The sequence below is a fragment of the Nicotiana attenuata genome, chromosome 3 (assembly GCF_001879085.1).
Source record: "Nicotiana attenuata strain UT chromosome 3, NIATTr2, whole genome shotgun sequence".
In the NCBI taxonomy this organism is placed as follows: Eukaryota; Viridiplantae; Streptophyta; class Magnoliopsida; order Solanales; family Solanaceae; genus Nicotiana; species Nicotiana attenuata.
In genome coordinates this window covers 5,313,804-5,329,229 of record NC_031991.1, presented here as the reverse complement: position 1 = coordinate 5,329,229, position 15,426 = coordinate 5,313,804, and the positions used below count along the sequence as shown (strand labels likewise).

Below are 15,426 nucleotides of genomic sequence, written 5' to 3'. Positions count from 1 at the left end.
CTTAGGGGCGCTCGTGTGAGCTTTGGGGTGGTTTTGGAGTATTTTAGAGCAAAATGCATCTATAGATTTTCTAATGCATAGTAGAGCATCGCGATTGCGAAGCTAGGGCTCGCAATTGCAAAGAAAAAATTGGGCAGGGGGAGATTTGTTCATCAGGGATGCGATGAGGGCCTTTGCAATCACGAAGAGCAAATTTAGCCCAGGAGTATTAAATGTCCAAAATTTTGGGATTGTGCTCAATGGACTAAGGTAATTTTGGAGGATATTTTCATACATACATTGAGAGTAAGTAAATCAAACTTGAATTTAATCATAGATCTTGAATACCTAGTAATTTTTGCATATAGAATAAGGAATTAAAGAGTGGAAACTAGAGTTTTTGTTTAAAACTTAAGAGAATGTATTTTTGTGATTTTAAACCCGATTTGGGGTCAAAATTGGAAACAAACTATATCGGGACTCGGGAGGTTATGGGTCACCAAGATTTGATCGTGCTTTCGAGTTTGGACCACGTGGAATCGAATTGACATTTTTTTGAATTTTGAGATTGTCAAAGATCGAAACTTTATCATTTAGAATTGATTAGCTTTGTTTGACTTTCTTAAGTACTCTTTGGCTAGATTATGGACGTTTGGAGGCTGAAGATAAAGGAGAAAGTATTTTGAACGGTTAAAGCCTACTTCGAAGAATGTAAATACCCTGATTTGAGAGAAATTCTTTCTAAAATATATTTACATGTTATATGCTACAGTTTTTTTTTGGGGGGGGGGGGGGGGGGGGGGGGGCGTATATGCAAGGTGATCAGCATATATGCGGTTACTGTAGTTATATCATGTTGGGATAGAATTTAGGCTTCTTTATAACTTATTTTGATACTTATTCTACTTGTAACATGTATTAATTATTTTTATGACTACTTGAGCATTCTTGTTCATGATAAAAACCATGTCTAGGATTTTAATTCCTTATTTAGGCATGATGGGCTAAATTTGTATGTTAGATTAAGTGTGCTAGTCGTATTCATACTTTATGCACTTGCATACATCTCTACATATTTATCTCTCTTGTCCATATGCATCACTTATACTTATCTCCTGTATATATGAATACGCCCTGCATATGATTCTCTTATATGGATTGGGGTTTTGGCACGATGGAACATTTTGTGTAATTGAGTTGATTATAACACGATGCGGTATTTCGTGCTGATTAAAGACTAATTAGTGAGATATTGATATCTGATATGGCCCATGGATTTGGATCTATCCCTTCGAAGTCACGCGATCACCTATTTTACCTTGGGTCGTGTGTGCAGATTTGTTTAGTACTTAAGGGGTGTTAGTTAATGTAAAGATTGAGTGTTTATCATGAATAGACATTTGAGACTCATGTAGAAGCATTTGTATAAATGTTATTTGTTTCATATCATCTCTATATGCGGATACATGCATTAATTATGCTTTGATCATTTTACCTAAAAAACAAGCTAGTTATTATTCTCTTTAACTGTGCACCTTCGTATCTATGTATGTTGTTTTTATTATATTTATGTGTAGCCTATGATTATTAACTGCTTAGGTTATGGAAAGTGAGTATCATTTTTGTCAAATCTCGCCACTAATTTATCGGGGTTAGGCTTGATACTTACTGAGTACACGTTGTCTTTTATACTCACACTATACCTTTATACATTTTTATATAGATTCTAGTATTGGTTCTAGCAGTGTTTAGGATGGAGCTTAAGAGCGTGTTTGAAAACTTCCTAGTAAGTTACTGTGGTTGGATTTGCAGCTCATGAAGTTCCTCTTTATCTCATCTGTTGTTTCTTATTCCAGATAGTATTTTGTATTGGAGACTATGTCGTATTCTGTTTAGTGGCTCATAACTTATACTACCAGTTCTTGGGGGTTGTTGTGGTATTTTTGCACTTTTATGTTGATTTCAGACTTATCCCTACATTTATCTATATTACGGCAGTTGGTCATCTCTTATGTAGTCTCTTTATGGTTACTTGTTGTGTGTTAGCTTGCCTAGTAGGTTGAATTAGATGCCATCAAAGTCATGGTGGGATTTAGGTTGTGACAACAAATCTGAGTCTCATATGAAAATTGTATTCAAACTGGATCCAGGCTAAGGTAACATTATTTGGCTACAAGGGATAGGAGTAGATATCTCAACTCAAGCGATGAACAAGTACTATCGTGCCAATCAGCAGGCAATGTCAGAGTATTTGAGAAGGGAGTAGTGTCCATATTTGGACCATATGCCAAAAATATTGTGCGAGAAGCACGTTGGATCAAGAACATTTTGAGTAATCATGCAACTTTGGCAAAGACATATATAAACAAGCAGGCTCAGGCTTAGTTGTCAACCGCAAGTTGTATATTTTTAATTTTTTTATAACTGATAGGTAAGAATGGGAGGACTTGAGTATCTTCGCTATCGTACGTGTTTGTATGAATTTAGAGGCAAAGAACACACCAGGAGCGAATACAAAAGAGATTCGGCGTCGAGTTTCTATTTCTTCATTCTCTTTATTAGTTATGAATTTCTATAATTGTTTTGAGATGACAGCTATGCGTGGCTAATGTTTTTATTTTTGGGATTGTGGTTAGCCATGAATATGAATATTTAACAAAATTTTCTCTTTTAATATGACTTACCATCATATGATTATTTTTAAATTTTGTGCATAATTACTTGATAGTATGGACAATAATTATATTCTGTTTACTATCTAGGTTATGCATGAAAAATCCGTTCTTAATTTAGAGAAGAGTTAAAGAAAGCGTGATCTCAGCCATAGGATTAGAGTGCGGATTTGTGGTTAGAACATGAATATACCTAGTCACCTCGCTCAATTACATGCCGTGATCTCAATGCATTTTTAATCGATTAATTTCATAAGAATATATGCGTTAAGTTATTCTGAATAGGCGAATAGTAATTTGAGAGAATACTACGAGTAATTTTAATTCGATTAATTAACAACCCTCGGTAATTTGGATAAAGGAGGAATAATTAGAACTCAATGGGAATGGTGAAGCGGCCATAACCCTGAAATATTTACCTCTACTAAATTCAGCTCATAACAATAATCTTTCACTGTGGCCGTTTTATTACTTACTGTATTTAATTTTTGCAATAGCAGATTAATAACAAAATTTCCAATTTGGTGAACTCAATTAGATAAAAAAAAATTAATTGAGTTAGTGAATAGTTAAAGACATATCTCTACGGGTTTGATATTCGATTCTAAGTTCTTGTATTACTTGTTAAATATACATATATACTTGCGTGTGTATTTGAAAACAATACTGACCAGAACAGACTGTCATTAAAATAATTTAGAAAAATATGTAGTTGAGGATAGTGACATCATGATGTGCCCCAATTAGAAGGTGTTTAATTTTCTCCCTTGTGTGTGAAATGGTCAATTCCCACGCCCTTTTATTGATTCTGGAATTACAAGCAAAGTTCTTTGGTCCCTCACTTCTTTTGGTTGGCTCTTCCATACCTGTCACTCAAAACTTCCTCTTCTTTTTTCCCTTTTTATAATACACACATGTAGTCCATTTTCTATTCTCCATTATCTTGTTAATTTAGTAATTTACTAGTCTAATGTAGCTTTAGGACTATGGCTCTCTCTCTCACACACGCACACACAAAGTTGTGTATCTAGAAAATTCTTTACTTTATTTCATTTTACATTATCATGATATGATGAAACCAACATGGTGCTATAAGACGCAATTTCTTTTGACACCACTTATGTGTGACGAGGCTTAAATTCTTTTCCTAGTCATTAGTCAAAAGATTGACTATGAATATTGAGACCAAGGAAGTTTATAAAAGACCATGGAATTTTTGTAATAGTGTGTGGATGAATACGAAGTTTACGATATTAACTTGATAGGAGTAGAATATTAAACAAAATTGAAGGGGAGTCTTGAAGTAGCGGTAAAGAGGTCCCTGTGTGATCTATAAGTCACGAGTTAGATCCATGGAAACAGTCACTAATGCTTGCATTCCTAAGGGATGCGGCCCTTCCTCGGACCATGAGTAAATGCGGGATACTTTGTGTATCGGATTGCCCTTTTATGCTATTAAAAATTTTGGTTAAAAAAACATCTTATCAAATTTAAAACTTAAATGATTTATTTATTTTAAATTATTTAAAGCATTAAAAATAGTTAAATAAATTGATATTAATTATTTTGAGATATTGAGAAAAAGAAAAGAGTGTAGTGTAAAAATAAATATAGGAAGGAGGGGGTATTTTGATAATTTTAAAAAAAAAAAAAAAAAGAAGAAGAAGAAGAAGTGGTAAACCAATAGTAATAATATGTTAATTGACTTTTCCTCCAATATTGTTGAAATTTTGTTGTCTTCCTAAAATCCTAAGGCCCAACCAACCCTCCTTCCTCTTTCTGCACTCTGGGCCCTCTTTCTTGTCTTTCTCTCTCACACACACACGTACACATAGTTGTTGCAGCTTGACATCATTATAGCCTTGTGTGTAGCTTTTATGCAAATTCCATTCCTAAACAGCCTTTCATTATATTTCAAAGAAACCCAACTTTTCTTAATTTCTGCTTAAGGGTGCAAGACCAAAGATTTGCCTTTTGCTGAAGAAGAATTTCTAGTGTTGACCCTCAAATATTTTGTCTCAGGTTTGAGTTGGGTGAGTTCAAGAACCAGTTTAATTACCAAAGACTGAATCTTTGTTTGTATTTTCGTTGACCCTTTTGAGTTTGAGGGTAGAATGGAGACACAAAATGGTAGCAAGTCAAAGATAGATGATTATGAAGTGATAGAGCAAATTGGAAGAGGAGCTTTTGGTGCAGCATTTCTTGTTCTTCATATAATTGAGCAGAAGAAGTAAGCAAATAATTCTTTGTATATTTCTGGTTTATTGGCACTAATGCTTCCTAGTTTAGCCAATCTTCAATTTTGGGGTAAGTGAGGTATAGGATTTTAAATTTCATGGATTTTTTCTTCTTTAGGTGTTAGCAAATAAGCATTTCTCAGAATTTATATACTTAGTTACTATTTTTATGTTGGTATTTGCTTCACATGACATATGTAGGTCCATGGTTTAGAAATTTAGTAGAATACCTTGTAAAACTTGTTTATAGTAATAATGCATTTGCTGGAATTCCCAGGGGCAAACTTTTAATAAGTAGCTTGTTTGAGGAGGATATGCACTTTTTACTATCAATTTCAAGAATTAATTGTAATATGCTTCTTTCTTAATCAAAAATTGTCTTGATGGAGTGGCCCCCCGGGGCTTAATTCAAGTGGCAAAGGTTAAGGGACTTGTGACTTAGGTCACAGGTTCGGGCCAGTGCCATGCGAACTAATCTTGGTGTTTAATAGTTGGAAAAAGTTTGAGAAGCGAGCCCATTATCCCCCGAGTGTCAATGGCTGCATTTCATCCTAACGGATTTCTCAGTCATCGAGAATACAAAAAAAAGAAGAAAAAAATTGTCTTGATGGAGTGTTTCTATCTACTTAAAGCATGTAGAGGAAACTTGTTATATGCTGTTATCGATCTTATCTTCTTTTAATATTCTAGTCTTTCAGTGTTCATAATGTAACATAAGTTAAAAATAATTCAAAATGGTGTGATTTATACTGGCAACAAGGTAGTCGTAGACAGAAACCCACAATTTATATGTAGCTGCATTTGCAGTTTTAAAGTGAGAATTTATGTTGGCTTTTATGGACTGTGTAGTTGGCTTTAATTATGGTAACATAATGATACAACTGTAAATTACCCGTATTCTGATTGAGCTAAATCTCCTGTGTAGTACTGAACCCATTGTGTAGAAGACTGGTAATAATTGTTGAAGACTATTTTTGAATGGACCATTGATATCTCTATCATTTTTTTTTCTTTTAGGTATGTTCTGAAGAAGATACCTTTAGCAAAGCAGTCAGAGAAGTTCAAACGTATTGCACATCAAGAGGTCACTTTAAATGCTTCTTTCTATTGTTTTCTTTTGTATGGCTTTTATAATCATACGGTACCCAACCATCTTTGGCTTTTATAATCAAACTGTTTATCATCGATAGTTTGTCTCTCGTTTCCAATATCTTGAGGGTCTAAATGACGCCAATAAATCCGTTGTCTTGTCTTTCCTCATCAGCCATCAATGTCCTTGCCTTGCAATTCTCAAACCTAAATTTAGTTTTTTTCCAAATGCTGCTTTCCCTTTGCTCTAATTATGTGGCCATTATCATGTGAAAGTTGGGTTGACCTTTGTAAGCAAACCTTCTGTTGCAGCCTTTGATACTATTGAGTTTATGGTAACAAATAGATAGTGCTCGGATAATGCCTTTTGACTTTTAGAAGGCAAATAGTCATTGCAGTCAATAAAAGTTAAGTAATTGAAGAGTTAACTTTATTCTTATCTTTACAACATACGCAGTATTATCCCACACCGTGGGGTCTGGGGAGGGTAGTGTGTATGCAGACCTTACCCCTACCTTGTGAGGATAGAGAGGTTGTTTCCAATAGACCCTCGGCTCAGGAAAGCATAAGCACCACATTAATGACTACGGTTATTCTTACCTTTACCGATCAAAAAAAGAATCTCACCTTTGAACCTGCACACATTCAGCTCATCTTATTAATTTAGTATCCTCATCAAATTAGGCCACTTAAAATGGGACGATTTTTTAACAGTGTTGAGTAGACATGTTTGTATAATATTATATTATCTGATGATATATTTGTATGTTTCGTTCTATGGCAGATGAATCTGATAGCTAAGCTAAGCCATCCATATATCGTGGAGTACAAGGATGCTTGGGTCGACAAGGTATATTATGTTATTCAGTTCTAGCACAGGATTTCATTTGAGAAAATTTCCACATAGAGTTGCCCTCAAAAAAGGTCTGATTTTGTTTTTCTTTCAGGGGAACTCTATATGCATCGTTACCAACTATTGTGAAGGTGGAGATATGTGAGTGGTTATCCTAACCTTGCTAGCATTTTTAGATGATTTCCTTATTTGCACTTTACTTATACGTTTCTTTCAAAAGATGGTTGAAACATATTTGTTGAGGTGAACTAGCCTTTGATGCAAGTATATGAAGAATCTTTAGACACCTCTACCTAAATAAAAAGATCGAAAGCAATAAGATGATCATAGGAGTGTTTTATGGTCTAATACGAGGACGCTGACTTTTTCTGGGTGATCAGGGCAAAGATCATAAGGAAGTCAAGAGGAGCTCTCTTCCCAGAAGAGGTAGTTTAGATACAACTTCCATCATAATGGGTTCTCTGTACTAGCATGTTTCACTTAAAGTTATTTGATCACCATCTCTTTCCTCCGCAGAAACTCTGCAAATGGCTGACTCAGTTATTACTGGCGGTGGATTATCTGCATTCCAACCGTGTTCTACACAGAGACGTGAAGGTATAAGCAGGCTCTGATCTGTTTATGAGTTTTCCTCGTATGACATGTTTTAACATGAACTACTTCGGTTTCAGTTGTCTAACATTTTTCTTACAAAGGACAATGACATCCGGCTAGGTAAGAATGACGGCCAAGTGTTAAATTACCTCCTTGCTTCTCTGTTATCTATGATCAAACTTGTTTTCACTTTATTTATGCAGGCGATTTTGGATTAGCTAAACTTTTAGATGGAGAAGGCGGTCTTGCTTCCTCGGTATGAGTTCTCTTTATATTCATACAGCTGTAGTGGAAAAATCAGCTCCTGCTTATTAACGACAAACTATGATCACCTACACAATGATTCAATATGCTTAAGTAGTTACTAGATAGAGGGTACCCCATCCTCCTCCAAGGTTGGGGAAACCAGCTATTCTTTTTAGGTATATTATAGTATGCCATCTTGTAGTGAATTTTATATTACGGCAGTTGTCAATTACAAACAACCCCGTCTTCATGTGTTTGAGGAACATGCAACTACTTCTTACCTTGCCAACAACTTCTATTAGTGACTTGTTCCATCCAAACAGGTTGTCGGTACTCCAAACTATATGTGCCCTGAGCTCCTTGCTGATATACCATATGGCTATAAATCTGACATATGGTCTCTTGGTAAGAGAATTGGCGAAGCAATGTATTTCCATTTTCTATTATTTCCTTAATACTGGAATAATAGTTTGATGTGATTGTAGGATGCTGCATGTTTGAGATTGCCGCTCACCAAGCACCATTTAGAGCTCCAGTAAGTTGACCTTAGCTACCTGCGGACAACATAATACATTCATTACCTTAATATATTTGTTTGGTATACTGAAATTTTTTTTATTCGGCAGGACATGACTGGACTAATCAATAAAATAAACAGGGGTACTTTATCACCGCTTCCAATTATATACTCCTCCAACCTGTAAGTAGCTTCCAACCATTGTTTCCTCTTTCCTACCACTAGCATTTATGGTTGTTATTCTAGCCACAAAAATCCAACTAATCATCAAACTGACAAAATGGATTAATCCTTGCAGGAAACAGATTATTAAAAGCATGCTAAGGAAAAGCCCTGAACACAGACCAACAGTGAGTGCTAGCTGCATATATTCAATGCAATTCAATCTGAAATCGTCATTCTTTCTGATTTTTTTTTCTTTTTATGTTCACTTTTAGACTGCGGAGTTGTTAAGGCATCAACATTTGCAACCATACCTCCTTCGCTGCCGCAACCCTTCATCTGCTTTTCTTCCAGTGAAGTCCCCAAACAGCCCAAAGGAAAAAGCAAAGCAATCACCTGGAAAATCTGGCAGTCCTAGATTCATAAGAGACAGACCTCTAAGGCTAAAAGAGAAGGTTCCTGTTTTTAACTTTGATGAAAGTGAAAAATCTCTAAGGCTAAAAGAGAAGGTCCCCGTTATTTACTTTGATGAAAGTGACAACATTCGGCCACGAAATTTATCAGACAACTATGACACTTTTAAAGCCAAACTCGAGACTAAGAGAGTTGATCCCACTAGCTACTCAACAAAGATCTTTGTAAATGGTGCGGATTCTAAATGTTGGGACACTAGTGAGGCAGCTATTTGCAACGGAGACGGTCAATCCGACTCTCTATTGCAAGAAGGAAGTACAAATGCGCCAGAATCTTCAAGATTCACGGCAAACACTGAGCAAGTTTCTGTTGAGCATGGTCAACAATTTGAAGAAGGTGACGGGGAGAGTGACAAAACAAAAGACCTTGAGGTGTTGAGCACTCCAAGTGGCAGTGGAGAAGCTGACTTAAATGAACTAGATTGCATCTCCGAAAAGCCTAGCAGAATGATTTCGTCTAGTGGAAGCTCCACTGAGAAAACACGGTCCTTTGACGAAGAGAGCACTTCATCGACTACGCAACCTGCAAAATCTGATACTGATGCTGAACTAAGGTGTCATGCATCTGAAACTGAAAACGTTGGCGAGTTCAAAGAAGTTGATGTTGACAGCAAAGCATCTGAAAGAAATGGTTCAACCCCACTTAAAGATGACATAGAAAAGAAAGGAAATATGGTTGAAGATGCTAAACAGACCGATAAAGATGCTCTTCAAGCGCTAGATGATAGGGTTTCACTGCTTAAGGCACTAGCTGCATTAGCTGAGCACAAAAATGACTGGGAAACTCCGACTCAACAAAGAGCTGAAGCTCTGGAATCCCTTTTAGAGGTTTGTGCACGACTACTTAAGCAAGAAAAAATTGATGAGCTCGCTGGTGTGCTGAAACCATTTGGCGACGATGCAATTTCATCTAGAGAGACGGCAATATGGTTGACTAAAAGCCTCATGAGTGCACAAAAATTGGCCAAGGGATCGTGATTTTGTGATAGCAAGCTTTCCCTTTACTGTAATATTACTGTACAAAGCGATGTGATTGCTTTCTGTGGGTTGACATAGGTATTTAGCTTGACTGTTGTTTGATTTTCCTTCTAAATGATTTGATTTATGGGAAAGCTTACTTTGATTGTATTTTTCATCAAAGGAGCTTCTCTGGTGTGTAACATGAGCAACCAAAGTGAGAAGTAAGTTATTGTTGGAGGCTTGTTGGATTGAGGTTTTCTTAGTTTTGAGTGTATAATTGTAGGACATCTGATGGAATTGTGAAGATCTTCTGTTTTGGTTTTGGCACTATATTATTAATAGAAGTGGACTTGTGCATTGCGTGAACGCGGGATGCCTTGTGCACCGGGTTGTTTTATTATTTATTTATTATTAATAATAGAAGTAGACTTGTGCACTAGGTGAACGCGGGAGCCTTGTGCACCAGACTGTCCTTTTTTTTTTTATTAGTAGTAGTGGACTGCTAGCTGCTCCTTCTGGCTAGAACAATTTATCACATTTGGTCACACGGGACATGATATTACTTCAGCTTCTTGCTTTTGAACTTTTAGTGATGCTTTAACTTTGTTCTTTTTGGTGAAAATTTCTTGTAAGTTTGTCATTTTTTGGATGTTCTTTTGGGGATAAGGTCATTAGAACAAAGTGGCGAACGGGTGCGTAACGCGTGGAAATTTGCCGAACAGTTCGGGCCAAATCTTGAAGAAAGCTAAAAAGCGTTGTTTGATGAGCCTGCGTAGTATTAGGTAGTTGGTCAGGTAAAGGCTGACCAAGCCAATGGTGCTTAGCTGGTCTTTTCGGATGATCAGCCACACTGGGACTGAGACACGGCTTGGACTCCCATGGGGGGCAGCAGTGGGGAATCTTGGACAATGGGCGAAAGCCCGATCCAGAGAACTGTGTTGGATCAACGCTACAAGCTTTCGCAATCTAATGAAATCTTTGTAAAGTCATAACTACGAGGGTTATAAATCATTCAATTGGTAGGTCCAATTGTTTCATAGCCTCGCCATAGTCCTTGTTTTTTAAAAAAATTTGCAAATATAGACCTAACGGTCCATTTCCACACTCTTCTTCTCCTTCCTCCTTCAATATTTTTATTTTTCACCAACTGTATTGAGAATATGTTTGACTCTTTGCACTGAATTCCTCAAGAATATTGTTGCCCTATTGCAAACAAGGAAATATTTTGAAATAAATCCATGAAAACAATTGAACTTAAGTTGAAATCTTAAATAGTTGATTGCATAGAAACTGTCTGGGTCACATAGAGGTGCAGAAGTAGATCCCATATACTGTCTAAAAGGTAACATTCATATCCTGTGTTGGGAAACAACATAACTTTAGCCATGTACTGATTACATAACTTTAGCCATGTACTGATTACTTCTTCTGCATTAAAAAAACCTTCCAATAAGCGCAAAAGAGTCTGATTTGTCCCTCTACTATGATAAATTGTTTAAAGTTGTCCCCCGCTACACTATCAGACCATAAAACTCCATGTCGTCTTACTATCCCCAGAGCTCACATGTGGGATTATATTGGGTATGTTGTTGTTGTTGTTGTCGTCTTACTATCCGCACACATTTATCCTTAGGTGGACGGAGGGGATACGTGCAGAGGTGGATCCAGGATTTAAATTCTATGGGTTCAATTTTTAAGATTTTTAACATTGAGCACATTATATATTTAAAGTTATGGGATCAAATCTATTATTTTTGCAATTTTAATGAATTTTTACATATAAATTTCGACTCTGCTTCGAAAGTTTTGGGTTCAATTGAACTCGTAACTATCAAACTGCATCCGCCTCTGGACGTGACACTCATCCGTGCCTTTTTTACATCTGGTATCATTTTAAAATGACTGGGTCGATTAAAATGATACCTGATGTAAAAAAGGCATGGAAGAGCGCCACGTGCCCCACCCCCTCCCCCCCTCCCCCAGTCCACTTAAGGATAAATGTGTGCGGACAGTAAGACGGTAAGGAATTTTATGGTCCGATAGTATAACATGAGACAATTTTAAATAGTTTATCATAGTAGAAGAGCATATCAAACCATTTTCCGTAATATAAATTATTATTGGTTCTACATTTTTGCATGATTTATAATTCTTTCACCAATGAACAACAGAAGCAAGATTTGCTTAGCTCATTTAACAGAATGGTTTCTTAACTGTTCTGGTTAGCCCTCTGCTTAGTTTGAAATTCTCCCTAGCTTTACTAGTTAACAGACATTATAGAGCTGTTGTAGACTTGTAGTCGATATTCAAACTTAACGCTGGTATATAATAAATATATAAGAATTACACTGTATAGCCGCTGTAAAAATAATAGCAAAAAAATGTATAAAATTTATATATTTTTTGTATATATATACATTATGTATGTTATATACAAAAGTTATACACATTTTATATATTTTTCGGTTATAAGATGTAAATAGTGATAAAAGTGATAATACCCCTAAATGAGACTTCTTAAAGCTAATTTTTCAATTTTTACTTGAGCCCAATGGCCTTATTTGTTTTGGGTTTGGAATAAGGGACTCTCACATCCAGATGTATATGGTGTCTCTTGCGTGTGTATTCACTGTTTTCCTTGAACTCCATGTTCAATATTTAGGGTCGTTTGGTAGGGCATATAAGAATAGTATTGAATATGGTGTATTATTAATATTGAGATTAGTTATGTTAGGATTATTTCTTATCAATTGTTCGGTTTGTTTATTAAATCTTTTGAAATGGTAGTTCTGTATATGTACTTACTTATCGATATATTAAAACCCATGGTACTACTAATGTCATAGTTTACTATGCATAAGAAATACTATAGGATGAAGTATTAGTTATTGCATAGATTAAAAAATAAGGAATTAAAATACCAAAGCTAATACATGTATAATTTTTTTTAACCCTTCGGGGTTGCCCAGTTGGTTTGGAGGATGGGATCGATTCCCTCCTCAATGCCTTCTAGGTTGAGCCTGTCGCACAGGGCTTGCCTAGTGCGGTTTACATCTCCTGTGTGGTTTGCAGGCCATTAGACATGGGGAGGTTTACCCAGTGCGCATAAAATGCTCACCACAGAGTGCTCACCCGGCCCGAAGGACAGAGATTGTAGCGGCTGCGAATTTCCCTTCTTACCAAAATTTTTTTCGTAATACATTCTAACAAATGACCCCTTAATGTTATGTAGTTGATAGAAGAACAAAAGAACCGCCCCTTTTTTCTGTTTATTCTTTGAGAAAAAGTCAACATTTTAGTTTGATAGTAGGATACCATAACTCAAGCAGTATCCTGGCATTTTTAAAATTATTAAAATTTATTTTTCTCAGTGTTAATAATTATTATTTCATCGTCAGAACCACTAAGTGGTGACCTAGTTTTTATTTGGAATTTGCTATTATCTTAGTGGGTGACCATGAAGGCATTGCATTGATGCCAAGAAGGATATCACATTACAACAATAACAACAAACTCAGTATAATTCCATAAATGAGGTCTGGGAAAAATATTATATACGCAAAACTTTCCCTTACCTTATAAAAATAAAGAGGCTGTTTCCGATAGACCCTCGGCTCAAGGAACAGTAGAGATAAGATAAAATAGCCAAGTAGTAAACAAAAGTGACAACAATGCATTATGTTGACGGGCGTGAATGACACAGCAGCAACAACAACAACAAACACAACATGTATTAATAAAGAACCATGACTAAGATAATACAAAAATAATCTTAGTACTACTTGTAGGACTATGAGGAACACACTACTAATTGTACGACCCTAAATCACATTGCTAAATAATAATCACAGGTCCCTACTCAATTATGCAAGACAAGTCTTAGTACTGACCAAGTTTTTATTTGGAATTTGCTATCATCTTAGTGGGTAACCATGAAGGCATTGTATTGAGGCAAAATAAAGATGTCACATTGCTATATATAATCAGAGTTCCCTACTGTATTATCCAAGTCAAGTTTTAGTTCTTTTTCTTTCCTTCTCCAATTATATTTGGTTGCAAAAATCAAAATGAAAAGCTCAGGAAAGTTGGGGCAATGGCCTCTCCTTGCAGTTGCTTTGGCAATTTGCTTAGCTGCTAGCACTGTTGTTGCTGATTACTCTTATGGTTTTGCTTCTCCCTCACCTTCTTACAACTCTAAGAAGTATTACAAATCTCCATCTCTACCTAATTACCCAGTACTTACTCCTTACTATAAGTCGCTTGCTCCTTCAAAGAACTACTACAAGTCACCTGCTCCCGTAAAATACTACAAATCTCCAACCCCCACAAAATACTACAAATCTCCAACCCCCACAAAATACTACAAGTCGCCGGCTCCCACAAAATACTACAAGTCTCCGGCTCCCGCAAAATACTACAAATCTCCAGCTCCCGCAAAATACTACAAGTCGCCAGTTCCGGCAAAATATTACAAGTCGCCAGCTCCCGCAAAATACTACAATTCTCCAGCTCCCACAAAATACTACAAGTCGCCGGCTCCCGCAAAATACTACAAATCTCCAACTCCTGCAAAATACTATAAGTCGCCAGCCCCCGCAAAATACTACAAGTCGCCATCGCCCGTAAAGTATTACAAATCGCCATCGCCTGCAAAGTATTACAAGTCACCATCCCCAACAAAATATTACAAATCGCCTGCTCCGTCTAAATACTATAAGTCACCTTCACCAACAAAATATTATAAATCCCCTGTTTACTATAAGTCTCCACCACCACCAGCTTATTATGAGAAATCACCTTCGTACTACAAGTCACCTCCACCTCCTCCAAAATACTATGAGCAGTCACCTTATTACAAGTCACCTCCACCCCCACCAAAATACTATGAGCAATCACCATCTTCTTACAAATCTCCACCTCCACCATACTATCAAGAATCTACGCCTTCCTATAAATCTCCTCCACCTCCACCAAAATACTACGAGCAATTGCTTACTTACTTTTCACCACCTCCGCCGGCAACCTATGAAAAATCACCATCTTATTCTTCACCTCCACCACCAACGAACTATTACAAGCAAACTCCCACATATGCATCACCTCCACCACCTGAGAAGTACGAGCAATCCGCCACCTATGCTTCACCTCCACCCCCATCAGCATCTCCTCCACCAACCTACTACTAATATTAACTATTCAATCATTTTCCGCCATTTCCCATGATTTTAAATTCCTTTTTGTTTCTTATTTTTGCAGCTCCATTTCCTCTGCCAAAATTTGTTGTATGCTTCCCGAAATGATCGGCTTTTGCTTATTTGTGTTCAATATATTTCTATTTTAATAATTTGTATTATATATTTATTTGGGATTTACTTAAGATTCTCAATATTTTCATCAATCATTTGTTCTCATTATATCGAGATTCTTTGCATTCTACTTTTCTTAATTCTCTCGTCTTCTTTGTCTACTACTGCGTGCTTTGATCGAGTGAATTCTTTCGTTGGTTCATAAGTATATTTTCTGAACATCTATTCAAACTTTAGCTGAAATAAAGCCGTATTGTCTCTTGATAATTTTTTCCCTAGAATGGTTTATAACCTCCACTAAATAATGGCTAAAATTACGAATATATTTCTAAAGATGT

The 15,426-nt window shown here is 36.3% G+C and overlaps 2 protein-coding genes across 2 annotated transcripts; both read left to right on the top strand.

Annotated features, from left to right (window-relative positions):
- Positions 4,396–10,148, top strand: LOC109223234 (serine/threonine-protein kinase Nek6-like). The gene is made up of 13 exons (XM_019387459.1): positions 4,396–4,881; positions 5,906–5,972; positions 6,762–6,827; positions 6,925–6,971; positions 7,211–7,256; positions 7,347–7,427; positions 7,502–7,544; positions 7,628–7,680; positions 7,994–8,075; positions 8,156–8,205; positions 8,297–8,370; positions 8,486–8,537; positions 8,625–10,148. The coding sequence occupies exons 1-13, from the start codon at positions 4,766–4,768 to the stop codon at positions 9,798–9,800; spliced, it is 1,953 nt and encodes a 650-aa protein (XP_019243004.1). The 5' UTR covers positions 4,396–4,765; the 3' UTR covers positions 9,801–10,148.
- On the top strand, positions 13,763–15,222 carry LOC109223233 (extensin-2-like). Its single transcript, XM_019387458.1, has one exon. It carries the CDS (start codon positions 13,850–13,852, stop codon positions 14,966–14,968), a length of 1,119 nt encoding a protein of 372 aa, XP_019243003.1. The 5' UTR covers positions 13,763–13,849; the 3' UTR covers positions 14,969–15,222.